This window comes from Phyllobates terribilis, unplaced genomic scaffold (assembly GCF_046119375.1).
Source record: "Phyllobates terribilis strain yellow unplaced genomic scaffold, ASM4611937v1 Scaffold_2__4_contigs__length_985480577, whole genome shotgun sequence".
Taxonomy (NCBI): domain Eukaryota; kingdom Metazoa; phylum Chordata; class Amphibia; order Anura; family Dendrobatidae; genus Phyllobates; species Phyllobates terribilis.
Window position 1 is genome coordinate 150,613,364 of NW_027362762.1, and position 26,209 is coordinate 150,639,572.

The 26,209-nt window shown below is 35.8% G+C and overlaps 2 protein-coding genes across 2 annotated transcripts; both read left to right on the top strand.

The window, feature by feature from the left end:
• The first annotated feature begins 3,173 nt into the window (after nucleotides 1-3,173).
• On the top strand, nucleotides 3,174-7,210 carry HOXC11 (homeobox C11). Its single transcript, XM_073670005.1, has 2 exons — nucleotides 3,174-3,902; nucleotides 5,935-7,210. The coding sequence occupies exons 1-2, from the start codon at nucleotides 3,203-3,205 to the stop codon at nucleotides 6,165-6,167; spliced, it is 933 nt and encodes a 310-aa protein (XP_073526106.1). The 5' UTR covers nucleotides 3,174-3,202; the 3' UTR covers nucleotides 6,168-7,210.
• Nucleotides 7,211-17,755: 10,545 nt separating this feature from the next.
• HOXC10 (homeobox C10) lies at nucleotides 17,756-23,733 on the top strand. Its single transcript, XM_073670012.1, has 2 exons — nucleotides 17,756-18,623; nucleotides 22,732-23,733. The coding sequence occupies exons 1-2, from the start codon at nucleotides 17,843-17,845 to the stop codon at nucleotides 23,007-23,009; spliced, it is 1,059 nt and encodes a 352-aa protein (XP_073526113.1). The 5' UTR covers nucleotides 17,756-17,842; the 3' UTR covers nucleotides 23,010-23,733.
• Nucleotides 23,734-26,209: the final 2,476 nt, after the last annotated feature.

The window sequence follows — 26,209 nt, forward strand, 5'->3', positions numbered from 1 at the left end:
ACATCAATTCCCAGACTGACTAATAGCTAGGTCCATAGGCTGTTTTCTGCATCCTATTCTCATGTGTCTTGTGATATTGTGCAATTATTCTATTGATTCATCCTCATAATACATTTATTACAGATATTCGCTAAATACGTTATAATATTCAAGTTCTTTACCTTACAATGGATATGTTGAGTTTTAAGGTTGACTATCTATGGCACATATCTGGGTTAATATATAATGTCCACAGTTGTAAATGAAAAGCGCTACAGACAGAGAGGAAGAGAGAGAACTTTAGGTATTGGTATAAACACACACACCAATATACACATTTATACATACACACTGGTACGCACACGTTTATACACACTAGTACACACACATTCATATACACTAATATATACATACATACATTTATACACACATTTATACGCACTCCAATATACACACTCACACAGATTTATACATACACTAATACACACATTTATACACACTAATACACACACATTTATACACACACTAAATACGCACACATTTATACACACATTAATACACAAATTTATACATACACTAACACACATGTATACCTACACTAATACACACACATATTTACACACACTAATACACACATTTATACACACACATTTACACACACTAATACACACATTTATACACACATTCATGCACACACACTATGTATGTCCATCTAAATGCAGTGTGATGTGTTAAGCTTCTCTGTACATTATGTTCAATATTGTGGCTGTCTATGTTGTAATGGATGAGAGGCTGCAGGAAATAACGACTCCCATAAACAATAGCTTAAGGTTATTAGTTTGTATCAGGTCTATCAAATGCCAAGTAAAACCACGAGTGACACTTTAATTAAAACTTGTGCGCTGCAGGCGACATTCCCGGAGTAACGCAGGTAAATTGCAAACCCCAAGAGTTGAGCTGATGATGTTTCTAGGATGTCCCTGCATATGGACAGTGCATTGATAATTCCCATTTGATCCATGAGGCCACTTGAGTGTACACTTTCAAGAAAACGATACCATAATAACTAATTCCAAAAGTACAGAGAAACTCCAAGGCTATATTTCTCTGGCTAACCTCTCCAGACTATCTTTATGGTTCTTCTTTTATTCGATTCTGTTTCATGTTAAAATTCAAAATCTAAGTGATTCAGCGATCTAGATTGTTTTACTGGCTTTATTTGCGTTTCTGTAATTGTGTATATACGACCAAATTACATTTACAAGACTGAATACATTTGAATGGAAGTTTAAATATCATCTATTGAGTATATTTTTTATATGGCGAACGGACAGACAAACAGATGGACAGACAGATATATAGATCCGAGGTGCATATACATCCACATATATGTATATATCTGCACGTCCAGTTATTTATTTATTTTACTGTCTCTTTTTTTCATTGATATATCTTTTTTTTTTTTAGATATTTTACTTTTAATTTCCAGAAAATACTTTATCCAGTATCTAAATCAGTTCTAGGTTGTAGATTAACGAAATAAACAATCTTCCCGTTTCATGTATATGTAAAAATGCTGGCACATGAACCAATATAATTTATTAGCAATTTTTAATAATATACATTGCATATGTTGGTAAAAATCGAAATTCAGCTCTGCCAAGATAAGCAAATGTATATATGGATTCGTATATATTAATAAAATGCGTTTCTTATGGTGGGAGCGACGAGGTGATGTAGAAGTGAAAAATGAGGTGCTTAGATTCTTACGTATATTTAGGAATATAGACACACATGTAGGAAGACAAAAGGTAGACAGACAGATAGATAGATAGATAGATAGATGGATAGATAGATAGATAGATAGATAGATATTGGATAGATAGAATAGCAGTACTGTACATAAAACTGTACAAAGCGTATGTGCGTCCTCATCATAAGAATTCTGAATTTTAATATAGGAAAAAAAATATTTGAAATAAAAAATAATAAATTATTAGTTGTTCTTCATTTGGGAACCAATTTATGTTTGCTTCTTCCCAGCTAATTTCAGTAGAATAACTCTGCAAGTAATACAAGCTGTATGAATATGCAATATATATAATATATTGCACTTTCATAACATATATGTATATCTAAACTAGAACACTATATATAGATATATACATATATCTATATATATATGTCTAGCTCCTCTCAAATATGCCTCCTAAAATAAAAATGCATGCTTTTTACAATGACAAAGCTGTATTTGCAGATATCTGGCAGTCTGTATGACTCCCAAAGTGGCAGCAATACCACCCATTGCGGTGAGGGTGATGTTGTTTTACAAGCCTGTGTAATGTGACTGGACACAGACTGCCCTGGCTTCATGCTAGGTGTGCTCTGAACTTTGAATGTCCGCATTTTGTCATGTTAAGCCTGGCTTATTTGAAGGTCTCTACCTCCAGCGTGCTGCTGATTTATTCTATAGCTGACATAAAACAATATCCTTAAGAAAAGCAATTAGTTATTAGAAGACGCCTGATATTTATTCTCATACTGAGCCTAGAAGTTACATCAATTGTGTACAGATGTATACGTCTCTGCACTTAAGCTGCATTTTACAAATGTTTCAAGACTTACTGACCCCAAAACCTGTATGCCCCTCAGCAGTTGCATTTGATCTATCCAGAAAAGCCTTTCTATGTGTCCCCCTCAAAGTTTGAAGCATTAGGTGGGAAAAAAAAAAAAAGACTTGACCTATTTCTAGTGAGTGCAAATCCCCGTGACAGGGGAGCAAAATCTAGAAAGCAGAGACCAAATTGAAAACTTCAAAAGCCCCCCACCCCAAATCCCCCCCCCCCCCTTTACTCCTTCCCCATTCTCCCTCCCAGCCACCCCCTGAAATGCTCCTTCTACTGCCTCTCCTGCTCAATGCACACAAGGGGAGTTGCCTAAAAGAGAGAAAAAAAAGAGATGAATACAAATCTGCAATTGATTTTCATAATGTTTCTGCGGTGTTTGAAAACCAATCGTTGTTGAACCTCAGTGAGATCTTACCTAAGTGAACCCTCCTACGCATCTAAGTGCTCTGGACTGATATATGGCGATATCTACTTGGGCATCACGTGCTCCTGGGGAGAGACTAAGACGGACAGCGCGTCATCCAGCCTTCCCAAATTTTTCCCCCTCTGCAGATCGCCTCCAAAACATCTATCTATAGAGCCAGAAAGGGAGAAAGATGTTTAACTCGGTCAACCTGAGCAACTTCTGCTCCCAAACGCGCAAGGAGAGGAGCTCAGAATTTGGAGATCGACCAGGCTGCACATCCAATCTGTACCTTCCCAGCTGCACCTACTATGTCCCCGAATTCTCCACTGTGTCATCCTTCCTCCCCCAGGCCCCCTCACGACAGATCTCCTACCCTTATTCTACCAACCTCTCCCAGCCAGTCAGGGAGGTCTCCTACGGTCTAGACCCTTCCAGTAAATGGCATCCTAGAAGCAATTATGCCTCCTGCTACCCTGCAGCTGAGGATCTGATGCACAGAGAGTGCCTCCCTCCTTCCTCCAGCATGACCGAAATGCTAATGAAAAACGAAAGCGTCTACAGCCACCACCACCACCATCACCACCACCACCACCCCAACTCCAACCATCCCTCCACAGGATTCTACACCAGCATGAGCAAGAACAGTGTGCTGCCCCAGGGCTTTGATCGCTTCTTTGACAATGCTTATTGTGGCACTGACAACCAGACAGAGGACTGTGTGCCCAAGAGCGACCCCAAGCTGGACACTGACCCCCAATCTAGTGCTCTATCAACCGGAGGGGACCAAGGGCTTGACCAGGAAGACGAGGAGGAAAACACCAACCCCGGATCCTCAGCCTCATCCTCGTCTGTCAACAACAAGGAAAGCAGCAAAGGCAGCAGCAGCTCGAGTAGGTAGAGGCAGGATCAGGGGAGGGGGCTGCAGGGGGTGAGCCCGGTGTTTGCTCGGTCACGTTTTATGTGGAGTTTTATAAGCATTCAAAGGATTTTATTAAAGCTACAAAAGCTCTTTCTTCCAAGCACAGGGGGATTTTACGATGGGAAAGCTCTTTGGGGGAGAAACTCTTATAGAAGGGGAACAAATAAACAAGTGGGTTTTACACAGCACTTTGGAGACGGCGTTGGTTGCTCCGCTCATCGCAGGATTCGTGAGAATCGTTCACTTTGATCATGAACTTTCAGGGGCATTTTAGACAGTTGTGTTTCTGCTTTGTGGAGGTGAAAGCCAATTGGGCAGAAAATAACCTTGGCTGCTTCCTGTGCCTGCATTTCTCAGCCCTTCCTGCTGTGTGTGCTCCCTATTCACACTTACAATGCCATTCTGTTAATATTTCTCCATTTACATGCTGTTATAATTGTAAGATAACCTCTGTATTCTGTGTGGAAGAATCTATGTCTGTGACTCGTGTGGTTCTCATCACAGGTCATCTTCTATCTGTAATTACTCACATAAGAAGGCATGTCACTGTCTCCCTTATTGTGCAAATTCGCTGAAAATAATCCTAATTCTATTAATCTTTCTTCTTCCGATTGAATTAATGCAAAAAAAAAATAAAATGCTCATGTTATTTCATGTAGCAGCCACAATATCTACCCTATGTCCAGATCAGGTCTGTGCAGATCCACACTAATTCTGATCACGCTGTCCTCACGAGGATTGCTAAAAATAATGGCTAGGTTATTTAAGGAATACAGTTGGGTATTTTTCATTGTGGATTGACTTTTTCATGACGTTATTGTACAATGATGTCCATGGAATGTAATGCATGCAGTAATGTCAGTGCACTAATTCTTTGTCTTTGGTAAAAAGTCTTCCATGCATTTATGTAGGGTATATGGATGTTACAATATACGTATGTGTGTGTGTGTGTGTGTGTGTGTGTGTGTGTGTGTGTGTGTGTGTGTGTGTGTGTGTGTGTGTGTGTGTTTATATATATATATATATATATATATTTTTTTTTTTTATGTGGGTTGTTGTGTGTGATATATATATAGGTTGTATATTTATATATGTGTGTGTATGTGTGTTGGAGGGGGTAGTATTTACGTGTATATATATATATATATATATATATGTGGAGAGTTGTGTGTGTATATGTGTGGGGGGAGTTGCATGTGTGCACAAAAATATATATATGTGCTTGTGTCTGTGTTTATATATATGTATACGTGTGTGTTTATATTCCAATGTGTGCATGCATATGTTTACCATAGATAAATGTGTATATATATATATATATATATATATATATATATATATATATATATATATGTATAACATTTTAATTAAAGAAGGTAGCTGTGTTCATATGCTCCCATTAAACTACTCATTGATCCTATACGCTGTATATATATATATATATATATATATATATATATATATATGTGAATGTATATATATGCTGTAATTGAGGTACACATTGATAGTATACATCGTATATATATATATATATATATATATATATATATATATATATATGCAATGTATACGATCAATGTGTACTTTGATGACATCATATGAACACAGCTACTTTTTTGTATTAAAATGTCTTTGGACTTATATGTGAGTATACAGGCGTGTATATAATGAAGCATGATGTGGTATATTCAGCTTTAGAAAGCGGTTTCATTAGTACAATATGTGTCACATGTGTAATGTACAGACACATATGTAGGGCACACACATGACTTCGCACAGCGGTTACTCTCATTAAATATATTGTAAAATGGGCATGTAAATATACACACATATGTATGTGTTTGTGTGTGTATCCGTGTGTAGCGTCAGTGTGTACGCACACAATCGCGCATGCAGACACATATAGCTGTGTGTACGGTAGCTTGGTATATGTATTGGTTATTGTCCTCAGCATGGCATCAGTTACAATATTTTTAAAGTGATTTTTTTTTTTTTTTTTTAAGATGCTCCCCGCACAAGAAAGAAGAGGTGCCCTTATTCCAAATTCCAGATTCGGGAGCTGGAGAGAGAATTCTTCTTCAATGTGTACATCAATAAGGAGAAGAGGCTTCAGCTATCCAGAATGCTGAATCTTACCGACCGCCAGGTTAAAATATGGTTTCAAAACAGAAGAATGAAAGAGAAAAAACTAAGTAGGGACCGACTGCAGTACTTTTCTGGGAACCCATTGCTGTGAACTAGCTGCCTGTGAGCCACTTTCATGCACTGTACTCGTACTGCACAGGATCATTGACACATGGTTTGCAATCTGAGCCCTCAGCCCAGAGTCTCAGCTCTTTACATATTTGTATATGTACATTTTAATTATTATTATTACCAGGTAACTGAAGGAGCTTTTTGAGGAGCACTTGGTGTAAACTGAACCCAAGAAAGGACAAACATGGACTTCTTGTCTTTTTTTTTTATTTAAGCAACTGTTGAAGACATGGATCTCTTCATTTTGCTAGATCATTGCTTGCAGAAAACGTCTGCAGCTGTGAAAACACTTTCTATCTATGCTATTGTTTCATAGACATTGAGGACTCGCCAATCACAATGAAGATAGTGGCCAAAAGTTCTATGAATTGTGGTATTTCTAGATGAATGGATGTGTGATCAAGGATCTGTAAATGCCAATGAATGAATGTGTTAGAAATGCCGGCGTTATTTCTCTACCTTATGTTTACTATATCTGATCCTGATCTGTTAATTAATGTTGTATGAATTACAGACCTGTGTGAAGGGGTTAAACTATGCCCTCAAGGCTACAGTCACATGCACACATACATTGGGTCCATGATGTAAAATATTACCTCACCCCAACCAGAGACGTGGTGTTATCTGTATATATATATATATATATATATATATATATATATATATATATATATATATATATATATATATAAAATGGGGATCGGTTGTATGTGTTTAATCCCTGTGTGTCAGTGAGTAAATAAGTGTGAGTGTATAGGTCTATGCCACCATGTTGGCTACAGAGCTGCAATGTAATGCATTGTAATGGCCTCTGTCAGTCTGCATTTGGGGGTCAAAGTGTTATGGGAGGGCTTGTGAGTTATACTAATGCCCCCCACATTTCAAAAGTTTTCCCCAAGACAAACTATGTGGATCAGTGCAATACAATGCGAATAATTCGCAGGAATTCCATACATCAGATTAATATTGTTTCCTTTGGCCCAAAGATCTGTAATTGTAACCTGTGTCTTCTTTACTCCTTGTAATTAACCCTTTCCATAGTCACAGGGAAAATAAAGTACTCTTTTTTTTAAGAGGTTAGTTATAATTTATACGCCGACCTACATGGGTTTTCACTAAGGGTCTGACCATTATACACAAAAGCACAACTGTTTTCTCCGAAGAAAGGATCATAAATATAATATGAAGAAAATTAAGAATAACCACAGAACAGTTTGTTAATAAATAAATCAATTAGTAATGTTTCATGCATGTATCATTCTGTGTAAAATAAAGAAATTACACCTATTTGTACACAGTGTCACTAAAATAGTATTTTTTCAGCTCACATGTGGTTAGCAGGATAGTGGCCTTACAATGCTCACATAGTCAGCAGACCTTGGGAATACCAATAATTTCATTATTTGTTTTATATGCGGAAAAGGGGATGATCTCAAGTCTGCACTACAGGCCAAAAAATATACAGAATTGCAAGGCAGAAAATTCTGACAAATGCATACAGTGAGGCATGTACAGGGGAGATGACTGGGTCATTGTTCAAATGTGTAGAATGGTGTTATAGGGCCATGTTTCACATAAAGCAAACAAGCAAGGATTAAACAGCTGCCATGAATGCTTTGTGTACAGCATGGTTTAGTCTATTTCTATGTCTGGAGAATTAATAAATCGTGGCTGCATTCAGTCTGACCTGTTGAAAGATGAGCCTTATGAAACTCTTCTGTATTCTTTCTTTTTCTGTATATTATTAGATATGAAGCACTTCTAATACAGCTATGTATCAATTAGTTATCTTTGTGTGTTTTACATCAGTAATTGTAAACCAAAACTAGGAGTTGGGTGAAAAAATAGATGAAGTGGAAAGTGGAAACCTCTCCATTATACTTGTATTCTGAGGCTCCGCTCCTAGTTTGGTCTGAAAAACACTGATGCAAACTCGTGTAATGGACTTACTGTATATATATATATATATATATATATATATATATATATATATATATATATATATATATATATATATATATATATACCATGAGTGTGTCCACTTGTGTGATACGTAAATATATATATATATATCACAAAAGCGTAAGACAAAGAGTAGAGCAATAATTTGTTGGTGTGGGTGTAGGCCTTAGGATCCTGGTCAGTAATCCACAATGTATAGTTCAAAAGATTAAAAATATAAATCCGAAATTTCAGTTCAGAAAATAGGGACGAGGCTTTACAAATACATATTATCTTTCTGAACAAAAACGATGCACGGATTGTTTGGAGCGCTACCTTGTATCTTATTTTTGTCATTTTGCATATATATGTATATGTCTATATATATATATATATATATATATATATATATATATATATATATATATATATATATATATATATATATAGATATATATATATATATAGATATATATAGATGCGTATGTCAGAATGTAAATATATATATATGTACGTATGTATGTGCATGTATATATATATACATATATTACATTAATACATTTATCTAATGATGTACTGTGTGGTACCATATATATATATACATTTATATATACACATATATATGTATATACACACACACACCATAGGCTAATTGTTCAGTATATGCGAGTAATTCCAACCTGTTCTCCTTTTATTTTTTTTATTTATTCTTTTACTATTCATTTTACATTTTATTATGTCTGCAATTATTATGTTATCTATCTATCTATCTATTTCCCATCTGTTCTTTGTTTCCTTTTCTTCTTTCTCTCCTTTTTACTTTCTATCCTTCTTTCTTTCCTCCTTACTTTCTTTTTTTTTCTTTCCATCTTTCTGTCTTCCTTCTTTCTCTATCTCTTTCCTTCCTTCCTTCCATTCTTCTTTCTTTCTTTCTTTCTTTCTTTCTTTCTTTCTTTCTTTCTTTCTTTCTTTCTTTCTTTCTCATTCGTTCTTTATATTATTCTGCCCAATTTGAGCCTTAAAAATAATAAAATGTCACTAACAACCTCCAAATGTAGGGCAGTTAATTCCCGTAACAGCTGAGGATGCAGTGACAAAAGAGAACAGTCTAGACAATGTCATAAAGACTGGAGCACTAAACTGCTTATTTTTTCTTAATTACTCTGTGGGGCCATAGCAGAGACTTCCGCTGTAAACAGTAAACAAATAGGAAAGTGTCTGTAGATGTTTGGGGGCGGTCCAGTGGTATGGATGGCTATATGTTTGTTGTTTGTTTGTTTGTTTGTTTGTTTTTGTTTGGTTTTTTTTTGTGTTTTTTTTTTTTTTCCAAAGCTCTAACCCAAATCACTGACTAAAATCTGGAGGGCTAGTTCAAAGTTTCTCCGAGCTGAAATGGAATGTTAGCTGTAAAACCCAAGTTTATAGACCATGTGGGAGTTTACTGCATATTGAGCTGCACTGCCAAGTAAGAAAGTGCATTTAACTCCTAGAATGCTACGAAAAATCCAAGTACGACCATCTTCCCTTAACTTAAATTCATGAAACTGAAAAGAATTAAGGTAGTGATTAGATAGATAGATAGATAGATAAATCATAGATAGATATATAGATAGATAGATAAATTATAGAGATAGCTAGCTAGATAGATAGATAGATAGATAGATAAAAACTGATACATAGCTAAATAGACAGATAGATAGATAAATCATAGATAAATAATAGAGATAGATAGATGCATAGATATTGGATAGATAGATAGATAGATAGATAGATAAATTATAGAGATAGTTAGATAGATAGATAGCTAGATAGATAGAAAGATAGATAGATACATAGATAGATAGAAAGATAGATAGATAGATAGATAGATAGATAGATAGATCATAGATAAATAATAGAGATAGATAACGACTGATAGAGACAGATAGATATCCTAAAACCGTTGTCAGTTATCATGTGACTTTGATTTGGTATCTAGTTTCTTATAATGTATTAAGAGTAAAGTGAATATTAGATGCCTTTGAACTTCAGTAATGTCAAGTCCATTTCCCTATAAAAAAAAAAAAAAAGAGGAATCAGAGTTAACAAAAAAAAAAAAAAAAAAAAAAACAACTCCCCACCAATGATGGAAAGGAAAGGTTTAGGGTAGTATTAAATATGCATGTTAAACCAAAGGTGGTGTTTATAGAACATAATATTAAGCTGTGGAGTCAGTGCACATGAATAACATGGGATTAAGACATTCTCATTTTTATTATTGTTATTAAGCGTTTGATATGTTAAGGGCAGAAAGTTATTAGGACTTTGTTTAGCATAAAACTTTTACTAGATTTACTAAATCTTACTACCTACAGTTCACACAATGAATATTCCAGAGAACAAGAAATATCAGTTTTGGCTACTATTCTATCATTGGAGAAGAGAAGTAAAAGCTCCCAGCAGCATTTATTGCAGAACTGGGAGGGGATTGAATTGTAGTACTTAATAAGCGACAATCTAATTGCTTGGGACTTCCTATGTGACGTAGAAAACAGAAAACACTTAATGAAAACCTGTTTTACATTCCTGTGTGTGATCTTCTAGTAGTACATCCCCAATAGTGACTGCAGAAGATTATCCAGTTGTGAGAGGTAGAAATACTTGTGGAAAGCTAGTGACAGGCACCTCACACAGTGCCACACCTCACTCCCTGGGTATGTGACATTAAATATCATCATCATGATAGCTGTGGTGATGGACAGTCACTGGGCCCTGCAAAGAGAAGTCACACGGAACAGCCTCTATACCAGAGGAGGCTGCAGCTACACACACTCACAACCACAAACACACACACACACACACACATATATATATATAGACATATAAATATATACACACACATAAATATATACACACACACATATATACCCACATACATATATATATACACACATACATATATACACAAACATATATATACAGACACATATATATATAAAGACCCACGCACACATGCTACATCAAAGCACAAGGTATTAAACATACACACACTCTCCTTTTTTCAAGTATACACACTTACTTTCCTTTATTCAAGTATAGCCAAATATATATTCAAAATTACTACACAAACATGCACAGTTTCCCATTAATACACACACATATTTTAACATGCCTGCAACACACACACACACACACACACACACACACACACACACACACACACACACACACACACACACACACACACACACACGCTGGCGTCCCAGAACATCAGTCATCATTCATTCTCAAGTGCTTAGTAGTTGTGAGAGGTAAACTTGACTGCACAGGTTTTAAAGCCATTACATAGGGGGACGTTGGTGCAGTGTGGACTGACCAGACGTGGAGGGACAATCAGTGGGGGATGAGTGTCTGATGCCCCCTCACAGGATGCTTCAATTCCTTTGTTTTGGAAGAAGGAGTGCAGACTGGAATGTGAGATATCGCTGGATGAAGGCAGTGGCTTTGGCAAATGGACTTGAGGACAGAAGCCATAATCTTGATGTGTTCTCCGGCTGTGGACTGGACAAGGGATCCGAGCTCCATATCCCCTGCGACATCTGAATGGACACATATGGGATGTGTCTCCTGTGTGTGGTGCCAGGCCAGGCCCCCTCACTGCCAGCACAAGCACAGCACCAACCTCCATATAGCTCCTCAAACAAGCCGTCGTTGCTCTGTATTTACTTTTATATAATTTTTTCTTGGTGTATTGTATTTCTTCTTGCATCTGGAATGTTCTGATGTATTTCTTATTTCCTTAATATGTCATTGCTGCTATAATAGTCACTAGTTTACAACAAAAATAATATCCGCCTATGGATCTACAACTTGAACTTCCACAAGGCTTTGGCCTTCCCAATTATATGTATGTATTTATAGGGACGCAATGATAAGCTGTCCCTCTCTCTCTCTTTATCGTCCTCTATATATTATCTATCTATCTATCTATCTATCTATCTATCTATCTATCTATCTATCTATCTAACTATCTATCTCTCTATTATCTATCTCAATTATCTATCTATCTATGTATCTATCTCTATTTATATATGTCTTATAAATATCTATTTATATTACATTTAGATTTTTAGTCTTCTCCTTTTGATTTTTAGATTTTTTGACAATATATGTGTAGTCTTGTGTACATTCGATTAACTTTCAATCTTTAAGCTAGTATATCATTTGTATGTATTATTTCTACCACAGGAGCCACAAAATATTAAATAATTCCCCTGTTCATCACTAGAAATATAAGAAATAGAAATGTATTTTTTTTTCTTTTTTGCCCAACAAGTGTTTTCATCATTCTTTGTAGGCGGCCTCATCTCTGTTTAGAGCGAATAATGGAAAGTTAGTTTTGATTTGGAAATAATTGTAGAACTTTACAATGAGGTCCATTGTGTTCATTAATGACTTGATTTGAGCATATAAAAAGACCACTAATGTGCTATTCTCATAACAACCACAACCAGGATTTTGGGGCCTCTGGGGCTAGAAAAACGGCCTTGGTGCTTTGTGGCATGTAATATCTGACTACTTTCCTGTGTATCCACAGTGTATTGGCATCAGGGACATCTGGATAATTGGAAAACTTGTCCCATGTGCTAATGGGTGTCACTGTCTATGTATATACATTACTACACTTAAAGAGATGAGTATCGCATACAATATGTGTTCAAATTACAAACCAAATACTAAGTCTTCTTTATGATTTTCTTTCCTGTATGGCGCAGAAATTAATTCCTTGTGGTGCAGCAATTGGATAGGGCCCGAATTCTACACCATCAGCCTAAACTGTGATTATTCTAATCACCACATTTAATGTAAAAAAAAATGTTGTAAATATTTGTGCATTTTCTGTTGATCTTTTTTCCTTTCTTAAAGATAATTAATGCATTTATTCAAATCTATCAATATGCAAAAAAAAAATCAAGCTGATTTGAACTCTACTTTTTAAATTAAAATGTTTTTTTTTTTTTCTTTTTTTTTATGGTTAACTAATTTAATATAATTATACTTGTTAAAAAATTACACAAAAAAAAAAAAAAACATATTTCCATTATAAAAAAAAACAAACACATAAAATGTATAGATTTTTTTTTCTTCACACCCGCAAGCATCTTAGAGCTGTATTTTTCCAGTAATATTACAATATCAATTCTCTTAAAACGTCAAAAGTATCTGAATGTAGGAATTTTGTTAATAAAATATATTATGTAATGTGTATGTCTCTTTATTTACAATTTTACTCCTCCAGAATCGGATTAAAAACCTTGCAATGCCACAATAACGTATATAGCTCCAGATAGGACAATGAATATATAAAATCATTAATAGACCTATAGGATATATGGATAGATAGATAGATAGATAGATAGATAGATAGATAGATAGATAGATAGATAGATAGATAGATAGATATGCGAGCAAGAATTAGATAGTTGATAGACACACACACACACACACATATATACATGTATATATAAATATATACACACATATGAGCGTATGTGTCTACATGTGTATATATACATGTATGTGTGTATGTATATAAGCCACCTATATATATATATATATATATATATATATATATATATATATATATATATGAATATATATATATATATCTCACAATATTTAGATTGACTGTTGATATTTACATGCCTGTGTCCAGAAGTTCATGAAGCAATACATCATGAGATTACCCCCACGGGTTGTGCATATTGTGACCCTCGTAGTGTGGAACAAAAATACATTTAATAGATTTTATCGCAAGATCAAGTGCAATATAATCTGGTGCTGTGATTCTGAGACTTATGTTACCAGCAAAGAATAAAGCAGGATGCAAAGATGCAGAGAGTCTTTAATGTTTAATGGAAGGCAGTGGGTGCACTCAATATACACTTTTTTAGGGTTGGTATGGGTTTCAAATAATATCATAGTTTAATCTCAGGATCTAAGGGCTAGTCACTGACACTTCCATCCTCAGAGGAGTAGTGGGCTCCAGGATCTTCTCACAGTCATGCTGCATATACATTTACAACAACAGAGCTCAAATGGACACTGGGGATACTTTATACTAAATGGTTCTACTACTGGTATCAGGGGTACCTCATCCTCTATTTACTTGGTGGTGCATAATAAACATGATTCACTGGAGTAGATGAAATAAACTGAAATCAAGATGTCATCTCACACTTATCTACACAGTGGGACAATGAACTTCTATGTATATATAGCTGAGCACAGGAGTAGCATACAGCTATATTGATCATGATGGGTGGAGATGGTACTGGAGCACCTTATGGTGTCAAATTTCCCAATCTGCATCTGTTTCAAAGTCCTGATCTATACTGAAGCTATTAATATTTTAGTATTATTGCCCTCCACCCCCACCCTACTCCATTGGCCCTTTGTCTGTAGCAAATCTCCAATCTACCAGCCAACACGTGAATCTGTTCTATGTGTAAAGAGCCACCATACATTGTAAAGCCTCCAAGTTTAATGTATGATGTTTGGTATTTATATTGTGCAATTAGACGAAAGCAGTTGTCCCAACGGGGGATCTATTTAGGTTGATGAATATTCTATCTTTCTACTTTAATGATCCATGTTTATCATAATAGTAATTATTTTTTAACTTTAAACAATATCCGGTCTCCTGGAGACACTGCTTGTGGGTTTAATGGCTTTCTCCATAAAGAAAATAATGAACTGGTTGATTTGATAGTGTGTAGTGTAATCCTGTATATTTTCTTGTTAACTTGAAAATTAATAACGCTTCCACTTAATACTGGGCTGTTTATCTATCTATCTATCTATCTATCTATCTATCTATCTATCTATCTATCTATCTATCTATCTATCTATCTATCTAGCTATCTATCTAGCTATCTAGCTATCTATATGTCTAGCTATCTAGCTATCTATATGTCTAGCTATCTAGCTATCTATATGTCTAGCTATCTATCTAGCTATCTATCCAATATCTGTTCATTCTATCTATATATCCATCCATCCAACCATCCATCCACCCATCTATCAATATATGTATCCAATATCTGTCCATTCTATCTATCTATCTATCTATCTATCTATCTATCTATCTATCTATCCATAATCAACTATCATTTTATAAAATTCAGAAAATGTATTACTCCATGGTGAGATATACTTATGAAATAAAAATAAAAACTGAAGATATTAGATTTGGCTTGGAAAAATGCTCTATTATGTTCTGACATCAGCCATCTACTTTCTACGTCATCAGTTATAGCTCCAAACTCTGTAGGTGAGAAAACATACACACATATATACAAACACACATATGCATACACACAGACACATATATACATACACAAACATATATACACACACATATATGTATATATACACATATGTGCGCGCACATACACATATATACACATGCACAGATATACATACACACAAATACAAACATACACACATATATATACACACACATACACACACACACACACATACACACATGTAGAATAAAAAAACAAATGGTATTGATACCAAGCACCAATGTGTACGCATTCCCAACCCAATCAATCCCAAAACCTCTAGGAAAATATTGGAACTGGAACTGTTCCGCATATGACTGCAAAAAAAGCCTGGAAAGATAATAAATTATTCTCTAGTACTAGTAAAATACGAAAAGTGAAATAAAGATAGATAAGATGCCATAATAAGAAAGAATCAAGTTCTCTGAGTCCTATAAATTAAAAAGTAATGGTGTCCATACTAAACTTTTATCCTGGGCTTATAAATATGATGTGAATTTTCTTTGCTTACCATAAAACCAAACGATTTCTTCCAGACAGTTTTAGAAGTCAAAGCAACTAACACAAATAGAGGCCATAAAGTCTCAAATAGCTTTCTAAGGAAGCCAAATGGCGTCTGGAGTGAGGCTTTTACTGTTTTCTATAGGTGAAGCCATATATACTTTTAGGGTAGGCCAGCGGAAACTTGTCTGTGTTTTCACAAAAGAGGATCGTGAACTCCCAGCGAATCTCCAAGGTAAAGCCTCACAACCTTTATTTTTACTTATAACATTATAGCCACAAACTCCATGGTTCTCTATATACATGTGTGTAAAAACATATTACAAATAATACATTGTAGTTTGGAGTCTTTACAGAAAACGCATGGCCGGAAAACTGGATTGCTCAACTTGGCGTTGATTGAGTTGTCCTTGAGACAGGGAAGTATTCAGCCATCTTCTAATTGTTTTCTTATTTTCTTTCTTTTCAACTAATTCAAACCAGAACAGGGACTGGCAAACAAACAACCAACCAACAACAAAAAAAATAAAAAAAATAGGTGAATGCAGTTATCGGAAAATAAGTCATCTGACATTACAGGCAATTTTCTCTCCCTCTATAGAAATTCTAATGATTTAATTTGAGAACAAAGAAATATTTATTAGAGGCTAGATAGGATGAAGCAATTAATGTTTTGGGGCGCTATATGAGTACTATATAACTGAATAATATACACTATAATTTAACCCTAAAAGTTGAATTATTATTAACGTTATTAGTAGTATTTTATTCTAATTATTTTGTCATGTATTTGTGTTTGTCAGTCAAGCCTCCCAAAGGTAGTAATATCCGAAGTATACAGATACAAAGCATTATATATATATATATATATATATATATATATATATATATATATATATATATATATATATATATATATATATATATATATATATCGTGTCTGGAATGAAGGGAATGAAGTTGGGAAGTTAGAAGATATTACAACAGATTGTTGCCATAGAATACTGTTAATATACCAGGACCTAAAATGTAACAATGGGCACGGTGATAGCATTATATGCAGATTAGAGACAACAGTTATTGGTCTTGCAAAAAGCAAATTGCTCCTTTACTGACTTGAGGATGATGGTGTAGCTCTTGTTATCGAATATAAAGAATATTTAGCTAAGGTTTCTATTCCATACTGTGCAACTGAATATAATTAAATGGATGTAAGGGAGGAATTGTACTACCTGCATTTACATGCTACAAATAATTAAAAAAAAGGAGATGGAAGGAGCACTTGAGCATTAAATTTGGTCTTTTAGCTTCACGGGGTCTTAGAGGGGTATGGTTTAGGTATAGAGGTATAATGAAATATGTTAAGGATATTTTAACATATGAAATTGCTTCGGTACACGATCACGGTGATAAATGGGGTAATTTTGAGCTCACTTCTGTTTTGGGGGGACGTATAGGATAAAAAGGGGTTACGATAGCTAGAGCAGAATGGAATGGGTATGCTGTGATCCCTAGGCAGACAAAACTTGTGTGGAATTAGGCTTTACCTCTGAATGTGTCCTCTTCTCTTTGGACTTGCGATTGTTCATTGGTAAACAAAACTGCAGCGTTCTCTCCTTTGTTCAACTTGAAGGTGCCCGGTGCTATACCAGATAAAATCTGATAGATGGCGCTCTTGCTCCATGCTTATTTTGCAATTCCCCGACAACTTGACCCTTGTGACGTCACCTGCGTCTGAATCACCAAGGCCATTTTCAATCCTCATTGGCCTGACAGTCACGTGGTGGGGCCAATGCCTGGATAATTATGGTGCTGATATTTTTCCCTAAAAAAAAAGATGTCAGCCTCTGGCTGTAGTATTCCTCTTTAAAAAGCCTCTCTGAAAATGTCATGTCCCAGCAATGTGACTCCTAACTCGTTTTTGATGGACTCTAGCTGCAGAGGAGACAATTATTCCTCCAACCAAGGGATGTATATGCAGTCTGGGAGCGATTTCAGCTGTGGGATGATGAGAAACTGTGGAATTGTCCCGTCTCTTTCCAAAAGAGATGAAGTGAATAACCCCAGCTTGTCTCTCAACTCTTACCCATCTTACCTATCTCAACTGGACAATTGGTGTGACCCCAAAAATACTTATAGGATTGAGCAACCTGTTGCAAGACAGCTCTCCTCCTGCTCTTTTCCAACCAATGTCAAGGAAGAGAATGTGTGCTGCATGTACAGCGCTGACAAGAGGGCAAAAAATGCCACAGAGTCTGCCCTCTACCCCAACCAGATGCCCGACTCCCGAGCTACTGACCATGAGGTTCCGGTGCCCAGCTACTATCGTGCCAGCCAAGGTTACTCCATGGAGAAGAATCATAATACCAACGAGTTTGAGACAAGTTTTGACAACAGAACAAGTCTGAATCCAAGAAGTGAAATCCTGGAGCAACAACAGCAGCAGCAGCAACAAGCGGGGGGCAAGGTGGGTTTCCCCGAAAACACCAAGACGGATAATCAGACCTTGGCCACTAATTTGAGCACCAACCCCAGCAATGCTACAGCTAATGAGATAAAAACAGAGAGGAGCCTCCCAGCTGCCAAACTAGCAGCACAAGAGGCAGACAAGGAGATGGCAAAGAACACTGACACCAGCACTGACAACTCTGACAACGAAGCAAAAGGTAAGGGACCTGCTGCCCTCTCTCATTGAACTGTCTGCATAGACCCCAATACACATAGTGTGGGGTGAGCAATTCGTAAACATAAAAAAAAAAAGAAATTTCACAAAGTTTGATATACAAATGTAATATTGTTGTTTTTTTTTTTTTTTGGGTAAAATTATATCCCTGTCTTCCTTCTTGCCTATTACTTTAGACAAAGTAAAAAAAATAATATGTATATAATGTGCTGGTTGTTCTGGTGGCTGTGATTTGCTGTCTTGCTATATTTGTTATGGATTTTTTCAGTTCCCTTTTTTGTTGTCGGTTTTGCAGTTAATGTTTTGAGATAATATTCGTAATCAGCTTGTGTATGCGCCTGATAGATAGATAGATAGATAGATAATAGATAGATCAAAACTTGATTCACATTTCTTTCTTTCTTTCTTTCTTTCTTTCTTTCTTTCTTTCTTTCTTTCTTTCTTTCTTTCTTCTATCTGTATTCTATATATCGATCTATATTCTATGGTTCTATCTATGTATCTATTATATATCTATATGTATTCTATCTATCAATCTATCTATCTATTCTATCCCCAACTTACTGTGCATTTTTATGAGTATATTTGAATGTAGAATCATTTCCAGTTCACCATGTATATGTGTACCACCATATATATGTGTATATGCCAGTATTTATCTCCATAGAAGTGCTTGCATATTTTACAGCCCCAAAAAAAGTATATATCGTGGACAAATATATATGGGATATATTGTCCTCTATTTGTGTATGCATTTGTAGCACAAATTTTATTTGTGTGTGTTCCTCTGCAACTATGCACAAAAATATAATTGTCTTGTGCTTTATTTATTCTAAGAGCAAACAGTGAAAACAGGGGAAAATAAAAGAACAGTGCAGCTTAATACTATAAGGCTGCAGTAAATCAGTAAATCCAGTATAATAGAGAATGGAAAGCAGCCATTGCTCTAGTAAACACAGCAGTAGTAATAGTAGTAGTAAGAGAACATCGTATGTTTATGTCTGGTGAAGATCTGAAAGCTTTGGGACTTGTTTATGCTGAGGTGCAGTTCACTGGACTTGTTCATTGAGATTGTGAATTTTAAGATCTAAAAAAAAAAATATCTATTTGTACTTCTCTCTTTAATAAACTTTTTTTGTCGTATTTTTAATACAAAAATGCAATTATTGTACCATGCAAAGTCAAGTTTACGAAAACAGATTAATCAAAAACAAACCGGGTTCTATTCATGATCTGTTCCAGATGTTCTATTAATTTGCAGGAAATTAGCATAAGAACAATAGAAAATAACACATTTCAGGGCTTGTGTAGCCACTATGACTGCTGCCTTTATTTCCGGTGTAGTTTTGTGCTAGTTTAGGAGACTTTTGTGGGTCTTCCTTGGCTGTTGTTATATTGTTGGTCATTTATTTGCTGTCTATGTGCACTGATTACCTGCTGTGTAATGGTTTCCTCTGCTTTTATTCCTTGTTGTCCTAAAGTTGCTGCAAATGTTTGTCTCCCGGTGTAAAATGGCTTATTTCCTGCTCTAGTGCCAATGCTGCATGCACACAACTGCACTGATGCTTATACAGTCTTTTTTTTTTTCCTTTATAACTTTGTAGGTTCTTACAGCAGTGGTCAAAAAGATTATATACAGCAATGTAGCAGCTATTATTGCCCTGTGGTAAATACAAGAATTAACATGGCAGCACATTGCTATGCCTTATACAATAATATTCCTTAATACAATGCAGCAAAATACTGCAGGTATCCATTTCTAAATATAGGTGCATGTATGTGACCTTATAGTACATGCAGATCAGAAATACGCTGCTATACACAGGCACACATACAAATATATCTCCGATTGTAGAAACATAGATGCACACATTTGCTTCCAATTAATTGTGTTTATATATATATTGTGAGTATTCTATAACTATATACTAATAATGTACATGCACAATAATGCACATAAATAAATCATACATTACTAAACGCAAATCAGACATTTATTTGTTAATGCACAAATGCACACGTGTGGCCAAAAAAGTGTCCGCAGTCACTGCCTTTTACCGGAAACACACAGGCTGACATTTCCAAAAAGTACTCAGATATGCAAGTGGAGTGATACATGTGTATACACACATGCCCCCGTGTATAGCATGACCTAATCGGGGTATTCTACACCTTTATCAGTCGCACACTGTGTTACATTCGAATTACACAAAATATGGAACTGAAGTCACACATACAAGCGTGTGGACATGTGAAGGTCATGTATATGTATGTGAGTGTCTGTATACATGTTTTTGAAGAACATTTGCATTTATCACTATATTTACATACTTGCACTCATTTGTATATATATATATATGATACTTTCTATGTTACATACTAGTTGACGTCGTGCATACGTGTGTAGATATATGCATGTTCACACGTGGGAAATGGGAGTGTTTGAGTTTGGCTGTACCATGATCCTACCATTATGTCCACACACTACAAAAATACACATGTTCCTATATATCAATATCGTGCGCATACACGACTCGCATGAGTATAGATCATTAGATGGATAGATAAAGATAGATAGATAAATAGACAGATAGATAGATAGATAGATAGATAGATAGATAGATAGATAGATAGATAGATAGAGAGAGAGATAGATAGATAGAATGAATAAGCAAAAAAAAGCAAGCCAGCATCAATCACACAGTCCGGACGACTGGACTACTGTAGATCAAAAATAATAAATGGCTTCATTCCCTTCTCAAAAATGTGAAAAAAAAGCTCATATGTACATAGCCTCGAAAAAAAATAAAATTTTGTCCCTTTTTTAAATGTGCTGCCATTTTTTATTATAGATTGCAAATGGCCCTTTGTAGGGATTCACTGTCATCTATCTATCTACAGTATCTATCTATCTATCCATATATATTAATGTATTATAGATAGATTGGAGATAGATAGATAGATAGATAGATAGATAGATAGATAGATATTGGATAGCTAGTCAGATAGATAGAGAGAGAGAGACAGAGACCCTATGTAGGCTTTCATTAATTATCTTGTCACCTTTGCTACATTGTTTACCATTTACCTTTCTATTATACAATGACTATATGAATGAAAAGCAGTGACCAGAAATTACACAATGGTCACTGATATATATATATATATCCTATCTATCTATCTATCTATCTATCTATCTATCTATCTATCTATATCTCCTATATCTCTCTCTCCTACCTATCTATCATATATCGATATATATATATATATATATGCATATATATACACTCATTGTATGATGCATATATATGTGTATACTATATGCTGCAATTGCACTTACTAAACCTTGTGTTGCACTAGAGAATCAAGCGCATTTTCTATTGTCAAGTGTACACATGGCCAACAACACTGTTCTCTTCAGTGAAGATAAATAATAAGGTGCAAAAGATAAAAGACAAGTATTTCAGCAGAGCAGTTTTGTATACACATCTTTATAAGGCATAGATGCATTGATACACAGAGGATAGACGCAGCTAAATGGATGGACAAACAGTATGTAATCAGTATGTATTCACATGTATTCCCATGTGTGTGAATGTGGATATAAGTATACACAAATAAATATACACAAACATATATACACACACTTTATTTGTATTTTTACACAGGCTTCCAAGGTCTAAAATGAATACATTTCAAAATAGTTCCAATTTGATTTTAGATTTTATTTTAGGGAACTTTTAAACACCAGACTGTGATCTGCAGACTGTAAGGTTATGCTGCACGTTCTCTTTGCAGTCCACCCAAAATTGTGAATGAATTCCCCATGTGACGTGTGCCATGCAGTCAGTGCTATAGAGCAGGGTAGGCATTATCAGCTAAGTAGATGAATATAATAGAACAATGGTTTCTGCCAAGCTGGGCTGAATGCAGCAATGTCTTGCCTGGGTATGTGGGCTATTGTGCACTGCTGGTGTGTGCACATGTGTATGTGCAGTCGTTAGAGAGCATAGACTGCCGGCTCTGATTGCATCTATTGCCTCATAGCAGAGTATATTCATATACTTATATTTAAATATTATCTTCAACAGAGGATATAAAGGCAGAAAACGCTGCAGGAAATTGGCTGACAGCTAAGAGCGGAAGAAAGAAACGGTGTCCTTACACTAAGCATCAGACCTTGGAACTGGAGAAAGAATTCTTATTTAATATGTACTTGACCCGTGAGCGCCGCCTAGAGATTAGTAAGAGTATCAACTTAACAGACAGACAAGTGAAAATTTGGTTTCAAAACCGCAGAATGAAACTGAAGAAAATGAACAGAGAAAACCGGATTCGAGAACTGACATCAAATTTTAATTTCACTTAAAATGAAGGAAGACTCAAAAATCCTCTAACGGAATCCTCAACCATCCCTTAGGCCTCCCCACCCCGTACTCCACCAAAAAGACGACTAAACATAAATAGCAAAACATAATCCTCAGTTGAACATTTTCTAGGTCATTAATGCAACGCTTTAAGATAAAGCAGGTAGTCAGAATGTCAGACTAGGTGGCCCTTCTATCCCTGCCCACAGTTTGTACATAAAGACAGGCGCTTCAGTATAATGCATGATCCTATTAAATATTGCATCCTTGTTTCTATGTATAAATGGTCAGTGAGCCAGCTACTGAAATTGTATTTAAGTTATTTACTTCCAGCACAAAAAAAAACTCCAGAGACCTTTTTTTTTAACTCATTACCCTTCCAAACAATGCTTTAAATAAACAAAAAAAAAATAAAAAAAAAATAATAATAATTCAAAAATATATATATATATATAAAAAAAAACAACAACTTTGCTTTCTTACATCAGTGTAACCTGTATATTGTATCTGGAACTCGAATGACAAATCGAATTTTAAATGTTTGTAAATGAGAATTTGCAGTGAAGTTATGAACTTTCTCTCGATATAAGAAAATATATATAGAAATCTATATCTTATGCAGTTTCGTTATCTGGTCCACTGCATATTTAAGTAAGAAAAAAAAAAAGTCAGTATTGATAATCCTTAAAGAATACATTTCTCGTGTCTGTTATTTATATACACTATGTATGTGTCATTTTTGCATGTATTTTCCTTTGTGGACATAACAAAAAAATAAATTTCCTAGAACCGAGATTACTTGACTTGTTCTTGCAGTGCATTTCAGTAGCAGCCTGGTCTCAGACAGCCATCCTTCACTGTTTGCTCTTTATATATATATATATCTATTTTAATATTACTATTCTTATTGGGGTCCTTTTTTTATTCTTGAAAGGCTTTTAGGAGACCATACCAGGGAGAACATAAGTGAGAGAGCATAACGTTGATTTAAATATTATCCAGGTGACCACAATAAGTCAAGGTCATAAAACAGTAATGTCAGGACAGTCTTGCTAAAGCGGTGGAGGTGGATTTTATGATCTGCAAATATAATGTGCCGCGGCAGTAAAAGATGCATTTAAAGGTGACTCCAGAAGAGGGAAGGGACTCATAGTCTGTGCTGCAATCTTTGGATACACACTTCTTATGGCTTTGGGTGCTCTTTTTAAGAAAGAATCAGCCACTCTACATGGCAAGGAATAAGCCAAGCACTACCCAAGCAGGACAAAGGGATAACATCTCAATACTATGGCTGAAATGACAAGTCCAATACACAGAAAGGTAAGACTGCATGTTTTTTTTTTTATTAGTATTCTTATCTGTTTGAAGATGGTCTATTAACTGTTGTTGATTGGCAACTGCACTAAATATGTAGTAATGGAGTTGGGGGTTCAAGGTTGTGTATAGCTCTTACGCTGCATTATGTGGCTTTACAGAGTTTGCTGAGATGTCTTGCTTTATATATTATTGATTTGCTGTCTAATATGAAGTTGTACAGAAAGAACATAGCATGGTGGATTATAGACTCTCCTCTATTGATGTTTTGCTATGAGAATATTAATAATTATCATGTTTTTCTGTTTTGTATTTGTTTTTTTTGTTGCTTTTTTTAAATTGTGAAATCATTTGTATTCTGGAACAGTATATATCCGTGTCTATGTGATTGCTGTCTCTACATCCGACGAAGCTTGGATTGGAAGCATCCGAGCAATTACAGGTTAAATGCATGGATCTTGACAGTGTGGTGAATGCTGAGCTATGCCTGCTCCTATCATTGCAGGATGGAATTGAGATACCTTGTTAAATGAGTTGGATATCTGAGCATTGGGGAGGGATAAGAGGAGTGGGGGCTGCGAAAGAGCACATCCCTTTTCCTTATTAAGGGTTTGTAAATGAAAGAGATGAAAATCTGGAAATGGCTGTGAGGCTGTGCTATCCTGAGGCTGCCTTCAGCACTGGAGGTGACAGCATCTACTGTAGACAGGGGACTGGGCAAGCTCTGATAGCCTCCTATGAGGGATATTCTACCATTTACACCCATTTCTTTCTCTTTTATTTATGTTTTGCTCCCTCCTCTTTTTTTTTTTTATCTGACAAGGGATTGTGGATGTTGCATCTTGTCACCCAGCTGATCCGTGGTTTAGGTAGTTTCATGTTGTTGGGATTGACTGTTTTAACGCGGCAACAAGAAACTGCCTTAATTACGTCAGTTCGTCTTCATCAAGAACAACGATTTCCTTTAATATTCTGCAAGTGGCTTCCTAAGAGGGCGAGTGGTCGGATCCTCTAAGGATGCCAGTGCCCGAGAAGTAATGGGAAGGGAGCCCCTAAGGAAGCCTGTGCCCTGGAAGAAAGGGGAGGGAGCCCCAATGGATGCCAGTTACCGGGGAAGGAAGGGGAGGGAACCCCTCTAAAGATGCCAGTGGTCGGGGAAGGGAGGGGTGGGAGCCCCTTTGGATGCCACTGCAAGGGGCCACTGCCCGGGAAGGAAGGGAGGGAGTCCTGCTGAGGATGCCAGCACCCTGGAAGCATGGGGAGTAGGGAACCTAGCATCTCAGCCCTGGCTTCTGGCTGCATCTAATTTGCTCTCCTTGCTATTGTTTAGTGGCAGATTGTGGCTCCCCAGATTACTGTGGCCAGACAAAAGAACTCTTCCTACAGAAATCCTATTAAATTATTAGCTGTATTGGCTCTATGTCAGAGCACAGTGACAGAGCACTGATCCTGGCAGTGAGGACGGGAGGTTGCATTTACAAGGAGCTGTTAAATGCTTCATTTCGTGACTCCTTAAGGAAATGAGGGGTTTACATAGGAATATAATATTTCTAAGTGAATCACATGCAGAGGCTTCTGAAGCATTGTGGAATCGGATCCCCCGTCCACCTTAGCTTTATTACAAAGGTGATGTGTTCTCCTGTTACCATTTCACAACCCTCTATTAAAATTACCAGACTGCTGCAGAAAGAAAATATGTTATGATCAGTCATTCTCTGCATTGTATGTATACCCATGTAGTTGTTTTGTTTTTTTTTGTTTCCTGTGCTAGTTGCAATAACTATTTTAATTTCAGAAATAAAAAGGAAGATAAATAAACCAATAAATAGACTAATTTTACAGCTGGGTTTCATATAACGATGGCATATTTACTCACCTTCAAAGTCCT